Genomic DNA, 15336 nt, shown 5'->3' on the forward strand with positions numbered 1-15336 from the left:
CAGATGTATATACGGATCGTATATCATAATAATATAATTGACTTGGAATATAATTAGGCTGTCTTCTAATCTGAAGGCTGAATTCTCTAAACAGTATGACGATAATAAATCGTATACCACCTTTACCACCTACAAAAACATGGTCAAAACATTTTCCAGCTAAATTATTACCTGTTTCACCTGATAGAAATATGATCAGAAAATCAATTGGTAGGAAATTATTAGCAAATCAAAAATTGTGTGATGAATTTGTAAAATCATTAAAAATTAGACCTCATGAAGTTATAATAGAAGGTTATGCAGGTGTTGGAGGATTAACAAGAAGTTTATTAAGTGGTGGTGAATCTTTTAAAGAATCTTTTAAATGGGATTCAAATTTATTAGATGAATTAAATCTAGAAAATCAATCTTTAAAAGAACAAAAATCTACGAATAAAAATAAAAGTAAAAGTGAAACTAAGAAAACAAAATATCCAATTTGGCAAGAAGATTTACCTTCTTCAAATTCTACTAAATCAGAATCCGAATCAAAATTAGAATTAGAAGTAGAAGGAGAAACAGAAACGAGAGAGGAAGAAATAATAAAACCAAAAGTTGTAATTGCATCTGAAGGTTCATTAGAATTATTAATTAGATCATTTAATTATCCATCAAAAAAAGATGAACTTTCTTCAATTGGAAAACCAATTTCATCAGATCCTTATACACGTGAAATACCTGTAATTCAAACTCCTTTACATCCAAATTTATTACTTTCACATTCAACTGCATATGTTTGGCCAACTTTACCAAAAATTCTTGAGAATCCTTTAGTAGTTGAACAATTACCTATACATGATCCAAGTTTAATAGGAGTTGAAGCTACAAAAAGAAGTTGGGAAGATCCTGAACCTCCTATCACGATTGTTTGTCAATTACCAGATTCAAGTATAGGTGAACAACTTGCTGCTCAATGGATAGGATCTGCTGTTGGTGATCCAGGACAAAAAAGAACTTGGATTTGGGAATGGGGTAGAATTAGATTAGCTTTGTTATGTGGGAAGAGTTTATACGATGTGAGCGAGATTTTCCGTTTAAATTCGTTCAAGTAATTTGGAATAACTAATTTCATCTTGGTTTTTTATTTTTAGCGTATAATGGCACCACCTTCTTCTATTATACATTGTAAACTTTCTGTATTGACTCAAGCATTATTTGATATTGTACCTTTACCTCCATATCATCATGTAGTTAACGTTGATAAAAAATCTCAATTTATAGAAGATCGACCTTGGAAACCTTTATCAAATGTTCCAATTTCTAAAAATAAACCTATAGGTATTCCTTTAATAAATTTAGAAAATTCTTTAATAAATTCATTTAATAAAGAAAATAATAATAATAAAAAAAGAACAATAACATATCCATTAGATTTTTATCCTTCACAAACTTCTTCACAAAGATTAATTGGAAAACAAATTAATAGACCTGATTTATTAGGTTTAATGTTAATTCCAAAATTAAATTCACCAATTTTATCAAGTCAAAAAGATACATGGGATTTTGTAATGAGACGTTTATTTATAAGAGATACTTTAACTTTAGAAAATGGTTTACCAAATTTAAATTTTGGTGCAGAAACTTTAATTGAAAATATTGAAAATGAAAATAATTTTAGAGGTATACCTGTTAATAGAAATAGAGTTATAAGAGATTTAACAATTTTTGAATGGTTAAGAATTGTTGATGTTTTTGATAAATGGACTTTTAAACCTGATGTAAGTTTAAAGTTTTTTATATTTTTATTCAAAAATAAGCGTTTAAAATATTGTAAAAAGAAAAATGAAAGCTGATAATACCTTTTTATTTTTGCTTTAAAATCGATTTAGAATTTAATACTTGATTCTGGTAGTCCGGATGAAACAAGTAGAGAATTAGGACAAGATTGAAATGAAAGAATGAAGTAAAAGCGCTCTGTTTTAACGAATTAATAAATGATTAAAATATACCCAGCATAAAAATATATCCAATTGTTGATTATATACCTATAAATTTAAACATAAATTCATCAAATTATCATAAATTTCGTTATATATATGTATATATATCTATATAAAACGAATAAAACCCAAAATTATATAAATATGAAATGCAAATGACATTACTAGTCAAATTCTGAAATATTTGATATCAACTTGTTCTTTAGTCATGTTGTCCATTTTCAGAAATCCATTTTCTTATACCTGTACTACCCATTTTAAGTTCTTTTAATTTCATTTCATCATCAATTTCAATTTCAATTTCATCTTTTTCTTCTATTTGATTTTGATTTTGATTTTGATTTTGATTTTTATTAAAAATTACATCAACAATAAATATATTTAATTCATTTAATCCATTTTTTTTTCTTAAATTATTAATAATTTTACCACCTGATAAAGTTTCTTTTGAAACTATTAGGGCTTGCATATTAAATTCAAATTTAGTTGGACCAAATAAATCTAAAATTTCAATAATTTCTAATTCAATTTTATTATTTTCACTATTAAAACGATTTAAAAATGATTTAACATTATTTAATCTAATTTTTAAATTTTCAATTAAATTATTAAATTTTTTTGTAATTAATAATTTATCTGACATTATTCCAACTATAATTTTTTTTTGAGTTAAAAAATAAGAACATTGTAATAATAATTTATGAGCTGCATGTAAATGATCAAATGTTCCTCCTAATGCAACTACATTTGGACCTGGTAAAATATTTTCTTCATTATCTAATATTGAAGTTAAGGTTGTTAAGGTTGTTATTGATTTAGTAGGATAAATGAAAGGTAATTTGATTTGAGATAAAGGAGAAAGAATTTCAATTAAATCAAAAGGTATAGATACTAAATTCGTAAAATAATGAAAAAAAATATAAGCTATAATTTTCAAATCAAATGATTAAGAAGATTGATGATGATGAAAAACTTACTTCCATCAATTAATAATAATTGAAATTCTCCTTTTGATCTGAATATTTTTTCATTCCAAGATCCATCTTCACCATCAAAATGAATTTCAACATCCATTAATATTTTCCCTATTGAAAGTTGAGAAGTAGCTAATCCAGCATATACTTTACCTAAAAAAGATTGAAATATTGAAAAATTCAATACTGGTGATTCTTTTAATCGTTTATATAATTGTTCTTGTACGGTAGTAGAGGATGAAGGAGATGTGAAAATTACTGTAAATGATTTAAGAGATGATTTGGGTAATACATCTAAAATTATTGATATTATGTTTGAAGGATCTTGTAATATGTCAAGAGTGAAAGGAGCTAAAAGAATCGTATGATCAAGAAGCTGTATTGAAGGAGTTGTCATTTTACTAATATTTCTAGCTCGTTTTGATCATTATCAGTGAAAGAATGAGACAATTAGAATACTCGAATAGAGCAAGAAAGACTACTAGACTACTAATAATAACATAAACTTGGTTATCATATCGTCATCCTTCACTTCATTTCATGTCGAAGCACGTGGTTGTAAACCGGTTATCTATTCTCATAAGCATAAGATGACTTGACCGGAGTCTGAAGCTTCTCTTTATGGTAAACAGGGCATAAATGATCTAGAAGTGTTTCAGATTTCAGATCTCTTTGACTGATCTATTGTACATCAACAAAACTTGTCTTAAAACTGTACAGAACATTCATACTTCATTTACAAAACGCCATACCTCAGCTTATGTATTTTTCAATATCTATGGAATGAAGATCAGGGTAAATAGGTGGTGTCAACTTGAAACAAGTCAAAAAGGACTTTTTATTGATAACTAGTAGATTATTAGATAGGTAGGTCAATGCGCTTTTTACACATTGATATCAGATGAATTAGTGTCATCTTATTAACCATGACTTTCATTGATATTCCTCGTTAATCAATCGTCGTCATTCAGATCTCATCGTTGATATCGACAACTTCCTGATCTACTTGATATCTGTATTTTCTTTGGAATATTGAGAAGAGTGTATACAGTTGGATGCTTCAAGATGTCAACTCGTAAGTTGTCTGTCTGACTTGGAGACCTAAATCTCACATAATACTTAAATAACTTTAATCGCTATAGCAGCAGAATACCTATCTCAAATCTCAGCAAATGCCTTGATATCAGATCTTCGTCCAACAACACTCTCATTACCTGCTCTTCAATGTTTGAATTCATTTTTAGATGAAATACTTGTATCAATTATAATTTCTGCTGAATCATTAAATCCATCAGATTTGAGAAAAGAAGGTATACCAAATGTATTTTCATCTTCAAATGGAAGTACAGGAGGAGAAAATACAAATTTACGTTCATTAGGTAGATCAGCAATAGCAGAAGCTGAATTAGAATTAAGAAGTTGGTTAGAAGGTAAAAATTCAATAAAAGGTTTTAAACCAAATGGACAAGGAAATGGAATGATTAATGATAAAACAAATTTTAATAATGAAAAAGCTATAAATTTAATGAGATTTAAATGTGTTTCTTATTCTACTTTGGCTTCTCAAGATAATCTTAATGAAATTTTAGAAGAAGAGGTTTTAACAGCATGGAAGAATGTTGGAGGTGATTCTAGTGAAGATACTGTAGAACCTGCTGCTCTTTGGATAACAGCTATCATTGAGTGAGTATATTTAACCAGCTCTTCCCTAGATGACCGGGAGTACTAATTGACTTAACTGTTTAGGCATGTATGCGAACATGTATTAACTCAGCTTGCTAGTGTCGTAGCTAGAGATTCAGAAATAATTGTAGCTGGACCTCAAGAGTTGTATACTGCCTTATGTGAGGATGAGAGTATATGGGGACTTTTCAAGAAGATGAAGGGTGAGTGTGGTCCAACATGCGATGCGACAAACGGTTCAATATTTACCAATCCTATCTTTGTAGTGAAAGATCAATTGGAAGCCGTAATCCGAGCTGGAACTCGACATAAGCGGTCTACACCTTCACGCCCATCTACAAGTCAATCAGCAGGAGGCAGAGCGTCTCCTTCTATGATGTCAGGTTCACCGCACGCATCAAAAATATCACTGGGGCATCATAGAGACAGCTCAATCGAAGCTACAAGAAACATTACTTCTTCTCCCCCTCAACCTGATAGATCGTCATTCGAAACCAACAGATTTGGCGGAATAGCAGGAGGAGTCATGAGAAAAGGATCACAGTTTAGTAAAAAATCAACAAATTCACCGGGAAGTAAACACCATTTATTACGTGGACAAGGACATGAAAGATCTGGAAGTGTCTTGAGCGATAATACTAAATCGATGTTAGGCGCTTTTCATGATCGTCATGAATCTGATGCAACGGAGGAAGACGAACAGTCTATCCAGGAAGCACAGGATGAATTTGATGCGCTTGTAAGGAGTGGAGAGACTATGAAAGTCAGCTTGACACCTAGTAGACTAAAGAATTTCGAGGTGAGTTACACCAATGAAGTTGTTCAAAAGAGCTTAACTCATGTATATCATGTATAGGGTGGCGCCAATCGACGGCGTACAGCGGAGTCACCTGTTCCATCATTGTCCGCCAGATCAGCTCGATCAGACAATATAACCCCATCTCAATTCCCTAGTCCCCCAAGCACTGAACCTCGTTCGACCACTATTGGGCAAAGTGATCAGTATTCTACCTCTCATTCATCTCCTACACAGCTCTCATCTTCAACTTTAGCTAGTCGACCTCTAGCAGATTCCCCTCAACGCAGATTACAAGCTCGAGCGGCAACGACGATTGAAGAAAAAGCAGACGAAGAAGAAAAAGCGGACATGTCAAAGAAGGAGAGTTTGATGGAACTTCTCACTTCAGAAGGTGCACTGGAATCACAAAGTCCGACTAAGAAAAGCGGTTTGATATCTTCAAATCGAGACCAAATAAGGCGAAATGTTCCAGCCGTTGTCTTAGGTACACCACCTCCTCCACCTCCAGAATCGACTTTTTCTTCTCCATCGAATCGTGAACTAGATACTCCGAAAGCGGGTGACCATGCGATCCACCAACCAGATATAATTTCTTCTCCTACAAATGCCCATGACCAATCACCATTCTCCCCTCAACCTGTTTTGACAAGATCGCAATACTCCTCATCAAGCTTGAATCGTCCGAACGGGAAACCGAAAACTCCTCCAATGGGCGGAGCAGAAGAAGACTACACCTTCCCTGGACCAGGACAGAGAAACACCAAGAAGAAAAGTGAAGCTCAGGAGTTAGCTGATTTCTTCAATAATACTCCGCCTCCAACAAGTGAACCTACTTTCAAGTCTCAGCCGCAGTCGCCAGACCTCGATCAAGGAGAAGGTTTTAGTGATCCTCCCCAGACTGCAAAACCAGGAAAAGGTTTCCGTGCGCTTTTATCCAAAGCCACGAAATCATCTAAAAAAGAGAAAGAAAAGTCTCCTCAATTAGGTACATCTGCGAGTTATTCAAAGCTAAACTCTTCATCCGATATAAACGTGACAAAGAAATCCGAAAGTGGAAATGCGATCAGTAAACATCGACATAATGGAAGTACTGGAAAATCCGAAGGACCAAAAATTACAGGGTGGGCAGGATTTGAAGATCCAAATTCTCAACCTCAATTAGGCAAAAATGGAGGAATGACTATGCCGAAGAAACAAAAGTCCCTTCATAGTTTGTCTACAGTGCCGACTGCTTTCAGACCTTTTGCTAGAGAGGACGACTATAACAATGCTCAAGGTCGAAAAGGAAGTAACGCGAGCAGAACTTCGGAGTATGCAAAAGAGGCAGCTGCGAAATATGCTGAACGTCGCAACAGCGCTGTGGATGTGAATGGTCGAAGGGGAAGTGCAGGGATAATTGCTGGAGATAGGAGAGGTAGTGCGACTGCTTCTACTCTTGGTTTAGGGGACCGAAGAGGAAGTGAGAGTACGCTTGGAGCAGGGGAAAGAAGGGGAAGTGCTACGACTCCGACGGTGAATGAAAGAAGAGGCAGTCAGCCTTTGTATCCATCTACAACGGACAATGATAGTCCGATCATTGAGAATAAAAAGATGATTGGTCTAGGAATAGGAGCTATTTCTTCGAAAACAGCGATAGAGAACGGATCAATAGAAAAAGGTGAACCTCCTATTTTAGGTAAAACAATCTCATCATCTGCATCATCTTTCAAAAGACCGAATTTAGAAGGAATCAATATACCAGGAAGTGCCAATTCTTTTCAAACTGCTCATTCATTCTTATCACCTCCTTCAAGTACAATGACAACAATAATTAATGAACCTAATTCATCAAATCAAATTCAAATTGAAAATACAAATTCAAGTGAAAGAATAACAAATTTAATGAATTCAAATTCAACTTCTACTACAAAAGAAGATATAAATATACCTATATCTAATAAATCATTAATTAATGATGATGATAATAATAATAATATATCTAATATACCAATTAATGATTTAATTCCATTACGTAAATTATTAAATCATGCTACAACTGTTATAGAATGTAAATTATTATTAGATGCTATTTTAACTCAATTTGGTGTACCAAAATTCATTGAAAAAGAAGAAGAAGGAGAAATAGAAATTAAACCTGAAGATAGAGTTTTAGCTTGGTTATTAGCTGGACGTGAAGGACCTAATTGAAAAATGTTAATTTAAATAAAACCAAAATTGATTTGAATAATCAATAGGAAGAAATTGAATATTGAAGATGATAAATAAAAATATAATAATAAAAATAATATAAATTATTATGAAATTGAAATTCAAATGAGAATAGGTAAAGTGTAAAAAATTTAATTTGTTAATTCACTTAGGGTATAAATGGATGTTTTGACTTATTCTTATTTGATCAATTTGTTTTCCATTGAGTTTATTATAAGAAATTAAATTGGATATTGTAAATCATATCTCTATTTGTGTTTTGTCTATTAATATAATTATCATAATACAATTAAAATCAATTTTGTAATTACATATAGAATGTTAAAAATCTTATCATAATTTTTGTAATTTAAAAATTGTTAATATTAAATCGAATTTATATTCAAATATTATAATTTATGATAAAAATGCATAATATATACAAACAAATTGTGAAATTGATTTAAAATAATGAATATGAAATTGTAATTCTCTTATAGGAAAAGAAAACTAATGCAATATAATACAAATGAATAATCCGAAATTTTTGCCAAAAATCAAAAATAAAAAATTAATTCATTCATCTTTTCTAGCTTGTTCAGAAGCAAAACCTAAACCAAAACCCATTTTAATTGCGAAATCTCTTGATCTAGTTAAAGAAGCAGGATCTTTTGGAGTTACCCAATAATCATCAATAATTGGAATTTGAAGTAAATTCATCTATTTGAAAGAAAAGTTAGTAAAAAAAAAAGGACAATCTTGTTTTTTTTTTTTTGTCCTTTTTTTTGGGCTTTATTATAAGAAAACTCACCTTAGGTGTAATAACAATCATTGTATTTGTTTTAACTTCCATCCAATCACTTCTTTCAAAAGTTAAAGGTTCAGATGCAATCATAATTATATTTTCTCTTTTATCTGCTTTTGTCATTCTATATAAACCACCTTCTTGATATTCATCAAAAGAAGTTCCTGATGAAAAAAATAAAGAAGAAGCTTCAGAAGTTTTTGATGATATATATCTATTTGAAAAGGTAAATTGTTAATTATTATTATCTTATTTCTCGCTTATTACAAAAATTGTTTTATTCACCTTGTAGCTACTACTGTTTCACCATCTGTAACTACGAAATTTAATAAACTTGGTCCAGTCTTAATACAAGACTTATTAGCTGATATATCTTAAAGAAAAATGAGATGACTAACTCACTATACCAGCTTTTTTCGATAATTCATTGATAAATCGTATAGTCTCCATCATGGCGTCTCTCAACTCTACATGGCTGAATGAACGAGCATGAGGGTCTTTCAACTTAACATTGAGAATATGTCACTTTAGCTTCCATCACTGCTGGAGAGCAAGGAAGATTGTAGCTTACCTTGGATAAGAAAATCATAAATGCCCATTCAGAATCTATAAACATAAATACACAAATCAGCTTTCTCACGGATTACCAAGGTAGTGAAAAGCTGGTCAACCATTTGTGTGAAAACTCACCCGTATATCCTGATGGGTATAAAAATAATTCTTCAGGTAAAGATTGTTGAACAGCTCTTTTAATCTTTTTGAATTCGTTAATTTCTCCATTATGCATCCACATCAATTTATCAAACATCCATGGATGACAATTATCCTCGGAAGCTATGTGACAATTATATCAGCAACCATTTTGGCTTTACAAATTCTCATCAGGTTTAGATGATTACTCACGAGCTCCCGCCATTGTAGATGCTCGTACATGAGCACTTGATACGAAACATCATCAGCGAAGGCTTTTGGATTCATGATAGGGATCACTTACAATACTAAAGCACTCCTGATTTTCTCTGCCAATCTCGTTAAATTCGCATTACTCCATGCCTAGATATACCATCAGTTTTAAGCTTGTTTGCTAATGATTGACGTGAAGATAGAAGATACCCACAGGATGTATAGATTTGAATAAACATGGTCTTTCATTTTCTAATTCTCTTTCTCTTTCTCTAGCTTCTAAGATTTCTTTTGATTTTTCATCTAATCCAGCTTTTGGATCAATATTTATATCTCTACTTGGATCATTGGGTGGAGTAGGTATATATTCTCTTGAATGTGAATGGGAACATGCTCCTTCTAGAGGTTCAGTAGGTTCAGGAGGAGCTGGAATGTTCGTTGCTCGAGGAACAGTTAGAGAAGCAGCTGCTGGAAGAGGATCATACCATCCTATACCGAATCCGTCTGCCTAAACCACAAAAATTGGATTAGCAAGAAATCAAGTATAACTCTCAAGTACAGATTTGAGCACTAAGATTTTTCTTGATATACTCACATTCATAGGTCGACTACTTGGCATTCGTAATTTACTCTCGAAAGCTTGATTAATTATACTATGTTTCGGACGAGTAACAAGGTGTGAAAGCTGTATTGGCTCTGTGCCTTTGTAAACAAGCTACAGCAAATGAAAGTCAAATAAAATTTCAAAATATCAGACTCTGGAGTCACTTACAAATCGACACATTATGATAAGTTTATAGTAGGAGGTCGTTGATTCAGGGATAATGAGAAAGTCTGAAGATGAAGAATTAAGGTATGCTACCTATAAATATGCGTTTGTATATCAATCATCTTGCAAATCATTTTGACGTCAAATGTCGCGATTGTACATACCTTTGATACATTTCTATCTCCAGCTTGATGTAGATAGAATTTTTCTCCTATTTACCATTTATCGGTGGTTTAGAAATTCCAGCTCAACGTTAAATGAAAGGATGTTCGGTATTGAGTGATCTTATAATCCTTTGAATCAAGCCGGCGTGCTATGTCGTGATAAGCAATAACAAATGTTTTTAATCTATCAATCTATCTTCTACTTTCAATTGGATCATTGTTATCTCGATGGTTGTATCGATGATGGATCTAGCTAGTCGCCGATGAAATGTTATCAGAATATGTTATCTATGATGAATAGTAAGATGGAATTCCGAATATTCAGTAGCTGGAAAATAACGAATAACGAATAAACGTAATCAATTTCGATCATCGCACATGTTTGCCACGTTGTAATCATGCGGGGCAACTATATCTTACGTGCCTGGCTTCGAACCGTCGGTATATATGTGTCGTCGTGTCGAAATGAGATGAAATCCATTGTATTTGGGCAAAATCTATAGCTTTCTTTTCCTTATATCAAACAATCGGAAAATATAGTATCCCAAAGCAGCACATACATCAGTAATTTTCAGCCAAAATGACAACTAGAGCAGTGAGTCGTAGTCTCATTAATAAAAAAACATCGCTTTTTCCATCTGTCATAGACAGACATCGTCCTAAAATTCTGCTCTGACTTGTTTGAGGTGACCGCTAACATAATCCGTGACAGATCGTGAAATGTAAGCTGGAGACATGATGCGCATGCAAAATTGAAATCCCAGCTAACTCTCCAGCTCAATTATGCAGCTGTCCTTTCAGGTGACACCGTCATCATCAGACCTAAAGAAGCTCCAGCTAAAGGTCAACCTTCGAAAGAGAAGTGAGCTATCTGTTTGAACGGCGTGACGCTGATGTGAGGCTTACCTGAGTTTCTAACAGGCTCCTACATTTAGCTGGTATTCAAGCTCCAAGACTAGGCTCAGCAAGTCGAGAGGACGAAGTGAGCCTGACAATGTAACAATATATCACACTAGCTTACATATTGTTATAGCCATTTTCTTTTCCGTCTCGAGAATACCTTAGAGCTTTATTAGTGGGAAAGGAAGTTGCTTATAACGTCACACATAGTCTGACTGGATCTGTGAGTCAGCTTGATTCCCTCTCCGGGAGCAAGTAAGCTGATGCAAAGGTTTGATAAACAGGGTCCAGAACGAGAATTCGTAACGCTTTTGATTGCTCCCGCAGGACCAGGTCAACCACCTCAGGATGTAGCTTCTTTGGTATTAGCTAATGGATGGGCCAAACTTAGAGATGGAGTTGGAGAAGGTGAAGAAGCAGTACGGTGAGCTTCCGAATCGAATTCCAACTCGAAACCGTATAGCTCATACAGAAAGCAGACGACTTGGTGCAGAAGAAGCTAAGAAGCGAGAACAACTCAGGGCTGTAGAACAGCAAGCTAAGAGCGAGGAATTGGGTTTGTGGTCAGATCAAGCCGAAAGTGTAAGCTAGCAGTCTATGATCCAGATGTCGGACGAACAGCTGACACGACAGGCAGCAACGAACCGTTTCCTTCCAAATGCCCTCGGATCCACATGCTTTCGTCGCAGAACACAAGGATCATGATATCGATGGTCAGTGACAAGTCCCTTCCCTTGATCTAGTTGTACGCTCAGCTCATTTCTGTTCTAATTTCAGCTATCGTCGAACAGGTGCGAGATGGCACACAATTACGGGTCAGATTGCTCCTTGATGAAGGGAACCATCAATTCGTGAATTTGGTGCTGGCCGGTGCCAAATCGCCTAGAGCCTCTGCAGGGAGGGAGAACGATACTTCGTCTGCCGAGCCATGGGGAGAAGAGGTGAGTCAACGATTCTACACCGCTCGATGAGTTCCATATGGTCCGGCGAGTAGACGTTGTGCTTAAACGTACTGAATGTGCGGATTTCCAGGCCAAATTCTTCACTGAAGTAAGAATGCTACAACGATCCATCAAAGTCCGATTACTGTCTGCTCCTGTCTCCCTGGGCGCTTCTCCTTTTCAATCTGGTCCCACACCCGCAGGAGCTAAATCTGCAAATGGAAATGGTCTGCCCGCTCCTAGTTCCGGCGGTGCCAGTATAATTATCGGTATTGCGTACGTGATCTCAGCTGCCGCTGAATGTTGTAAAGCGAAGTCAGCTAATATCAACATGATCCTTAGTAAACATCCGAATGGAAATATCGCTGAATTCCTTTGCGGAGCAGGTTTAGCTAAGGTCATTGATGTGAGTAATCAGCTGGCTATGACAATCTGCATATAACAGCCTACGTCTAACGACTGTTATAGTGGCACGCTGGTATCCTGGCTCCACATGGGGGTCTTGACAGATTCAGAGCAGCAGAAAAGGCTGCCAAAGACAAGCGCTTAGGCTTGTGGGAGTCGCTCGCCGCTACCAAATCTGCCGGCGCTACAAATGGATCTTCAACCGTCGTTTCGACTACGAAAGGATCCGAGTTCGATGCTATCGTTACCAGGATCTGGAGTTCCGATCAATTGACTGTAGTGCCAAAGGGTGATGATGGTAAAGAAAGGAGGTTACAGCTTGCTTCCGTCCGTGGACCTAGGTGGGTTGATGTCGCTTGGTTCAAAGGTGATGATTAGCTGACAGGCGGTTTGATAGGGGATCTGATGCCAAGTCTACGTATTGGGCTAATGAAGCTAAAGAGTAAGTCCTGTCCATGAGGTTGGAGACACCTCGCTTACTACCGCTACTCTCTTAGATTCCTTCGAAAACGTCTGATTGGTAAGACCGTCCATGTTCATATCGATTACGTCAAACCTCGAGACGGAGAATACGAAGAACGAGAATGTGTCACGATCACCTACGGCAATGCCAACAAGTGAGCCAATTTTTTGACATTGAACTCACGAAGGGTATTAACTCCGACTTGTAGCAACATCGCCGAGCAACTAATTGAGAAGGGTCTGGCGACTGTTCTGCGACATAAGAGGGACGATGAAGATCGATCAATGGAATTAGATAAATTGATTGTGGCTGAACAAACGTAAGCTAGCCTTTGCGTTGGGTATTGGGCAGAACAGCTCAAGCTTCTTCTATCAGTGCTGTCGCCGATACCAAAGGTCTCCATTCCGCCAAAGAAGTCTCCTTACCTCGAATTGTGGATGCCTCGGAAAGCGCTTCTCGAGCGTCATCATATCTCACGCAATGGAAACGACAAGGTCGACATCAAGCGGTAGTGGATTTCGTATCTGCCGGATCGAGATTCAAGCTCTTTCTGCCTAAGGAAAATACCAAAGTCACTTTTGTTTTGGCTGGTATGTTCAATTGCATACTTGATGATGTCGAGCATAAGAGCTGATCTAAGGATTTGACAGGGATTCGAGCTCCAAGGACAGCTAGAAATGCTTCAGAGAAGTCTGAGCCATATGGTTCCGAATCATTGAGATTCGCTAGCAAATATATGCAACGAGATGTCGAAGTCGGTGAGTAAATCAACGGCCAGTGTAATTAGGAAGCTGATGATCCCGCCCGAAGCCTTCGACACTACTGACAAATCTGGCGGATTTATTGGAGCTCTGTACGCTGCAGGCGGAGCGAATGTAGCTGTCGAATTGGTTCGGGAGGGGTGAGTTGGCTGTCGAGGTCTTACCACTACGGCCAGCTAACATACATCCTCAGTCTCGCCACGGTCCATCAATACTCTGCGGACTCATTACCTTTCGGAAGAGATTTATCTGCTGCCGAAGAAGAAGCTAAAAAAGCTAAGAAAAACGTGAGCTCAGCTGAAATCGCAGCAAGCCAAGAATGTAAGCTGAAGCATGATGTCAGATCTGGTCTACGTACTCCGAGGAAGAGACCCCCATAACGAAAGTGGATGAGACCGGTGCATTGGCACCTGATTATCTCGATGTATACATCTCAAGCGTAAAGGAAGATCCTTTTTCATTCTCGGTGCAAATTTTGGAAAAAGATAGTATGTAAACAGTAATCCAGATCACATTTATAGACTAAACCGTCATTAATCGAGCGATGGCGACCAACCCTGCTGATTGGTGATATTCCAGGTGTAGCGCAATTGGAGAAATTGATGTCTGATTTCTCATTACACCACAAACAGCCCACCTCGGGTGCGCCAGCTGGCTTCTCGCCAAAGACAGGAGAGCTGGTTTCGGCTAAATTTAGTGAAGACAATCACTGGTTAGTAATTGATCGCGATCTACGGGGATTCGCTCAGCTGGCTCTATAATCTGTATGGAATGCTCAGACTACGTTTGCACAGGTATCGAGCCAAAGTGAAACGATCATCTGCACTTAAGAAGGAAGCTGTACTATACTTCATCGACTACGGAAATGAAGAGACATTACCTTTCAGCAGGATTAGACCATTGGATAGCAAGTTCAAGGGATTACCAGGACAAGCTAAAGAAGCGAGATTATCGTAAGTCTCATTCGTTCCCTTGTTCAGTGAATCAGGATTGACTTGATTCGCTTTTTTTTTCAGATTCATCAAGCTCGTACCTCGCTCTTCAGAATATGGTTCAGAAGCTTTAAGGCGATTCAACTATTTCACTGAGAACCGAAAATTAGTAGCTAACATTGATCAAAAAGAGGGTAATCTGTTACACCTGAGATTGATTGATCCATCTGATCCCAACGCCGCGGACGATCCGCTCGCTTGTATCAATGCGGACTTGGTCAGAGAAGGTATGTTGACATCACTATAATATGAACTAGAAGAAGCTAATCTCATAACTGGGTTTGTAGGTCTTGCTACCGTAGATAAATCTGTCAGGTATTTGGGTTCATACCCACAAGTTAAGAGAAAGCTCGAAGATGGTAAGTGATCAGTTTTGTGCAAATATCCGATCTTAGCTAATCGTATCGGCTCCTATAGCTACAGAAGGAGCTAAGAAAGATAGATTAGGGATTTTCGAGTGAGTTGTGATGAGATTTGTTAAGCTGGACAAATATTGATCATTGCATTATCGTAGATTTGGAGATGTCAGCGAAGATTAGATTAATTATTTAGACAAATATGCATATACGAGAAAAACAAAATCGAAGTGAGAATCAGGTCATGGTTCAAAT

General features: G+C 36.2%; 5 protein-coding genes across 5 annotated transcripts; 3 read left to right on the top strand and 2 right to left on the bottom strand.

Moving 5' to 3' along the window:
• Positions 1–95: 95 nt before the first annotated feature.
• I206_103423 (uncharacterized protein) lies at positions 96–1928 on the top strand (the record flags this gene model as incomplete). Its single annotated transcript, XM_019153344.1, has 3 exons — positions 96–1055; positions 1131–1757; positions 1869–1928. The coding sequence occupies 3 exons, from the start codon at positions 96–98 to the stop codon at positions 1926–1928; spliced, it is 1647 nt and encodes a 548-aa protein (XP_019013505.1).
• Positions 1929–2181: 253 nt separating this feature from the next.
• Positions 2182–3350, bottom strand: I206_103424 (uncharacterized protein; the record flags this gene model as incomplete). Its single annotated transcript, XM_019153343.1, has 2 exons — positions 2182–2870; positions 2957–3350. 2 exons carry the CDS (start codon positions 3348–3350, stop codon positions 2182–2184), a joined length of 1083 nt encoding a protein of 360 aa, XP_019013504.1.
• A 668-nt stretch (positions 3351–4018) lies between these two features.
• Positions 4019–7622, top strand: I206_103425 (uncharacterized protein; the record flags this gene model as incomplete). The annotated part of the gene is made up of 5 exons (XM_019153342.1): positions 4019–4028; positions 4096–4636; positions 4700–4839; positions 4903–5435; positions 5493–7622. 5 exons carry the CDS (start codon positions 4019–4021, stop codon positions 7620–7622), a joined length of 3354 nt encoding a protein of 1117 aa, XP_019013503.1.
• A 576-nt stretch (positions 7623–8198) lies between these two features.
• On the bottom strand, positions 8199–10114 carry I206_103426 (uncharacterized protein; the record flags this gene model as incomplete). The annotated part of the gene is made up of 11 exons (XM_070202762.1): positions 8199–8342; positions 8434–8641; positions 8713–8771; positions 8830–8931; positions 8999–9033; positions 9118–9261; positions 9331–9365; positions 9422–9480; positions 9545–9838; positions 9926–10045; positions 10103–10114. The coding sequence occupies 11 exons, from the start codon at positions 10112–10114 to the stop codon at positions 8199–8201; spliced, it is 1212 nt and encodes a 403-aa protein (XP_070058863.1).
• Positions 10115–10843: 729 nt separating this feature from the next.
• Positions 10844–15264, top strand: I206_103427 (uncharacterized protein; the record flags this gene model as incomplete). The annotated part of the gene is made up of 26 exons (XM_019153340.1): positions 10844–10858; positions 10976–10985; positions 11053–11125; positions 11185–11245; positions 11297–11386; positions 11448–11587; positions 11643–11745; positions 11801–11876; positions 11941–12104; positions 12196–12380; positions 12447–12510; positions 12573–12850; positions 12907–12951; positions 13007–13126; positions 13181–13291; positions 13348–13562; positions 13623–13730; positions 13783–13873; positions 13927–14020; positions 14077–14221; positions 14313–14445; positions 14528–14686; positions 14750–14952; positions 15013–15084; positions 15143–15182; positions 15240–15264. The coding sequence occupies 26 exons, from the start codon at positions 10844–10846 to the stop codon at positions 15262–15264; spliced, it is 2820 nt and encodes a 939-aa protein (XP_019013501.1).
• Between the last annotated feature and the right edge of the window lie 72 nt (positions 15265–15336).

The sequence above is a fragment of the Kwoniella pini genome, chromosome 4, assembly GCF_000512605.2.
Source record: "Kwoniella pini CBS 10737 chromosome 4, complete sequence".
Taxonomy (NCBI): Eukaryota; Fungi; Basidiomycota; class Tremellomycetes; order Tremellales; family Cryptococcaceae; genus Kwoniella; species Kwoniella pini.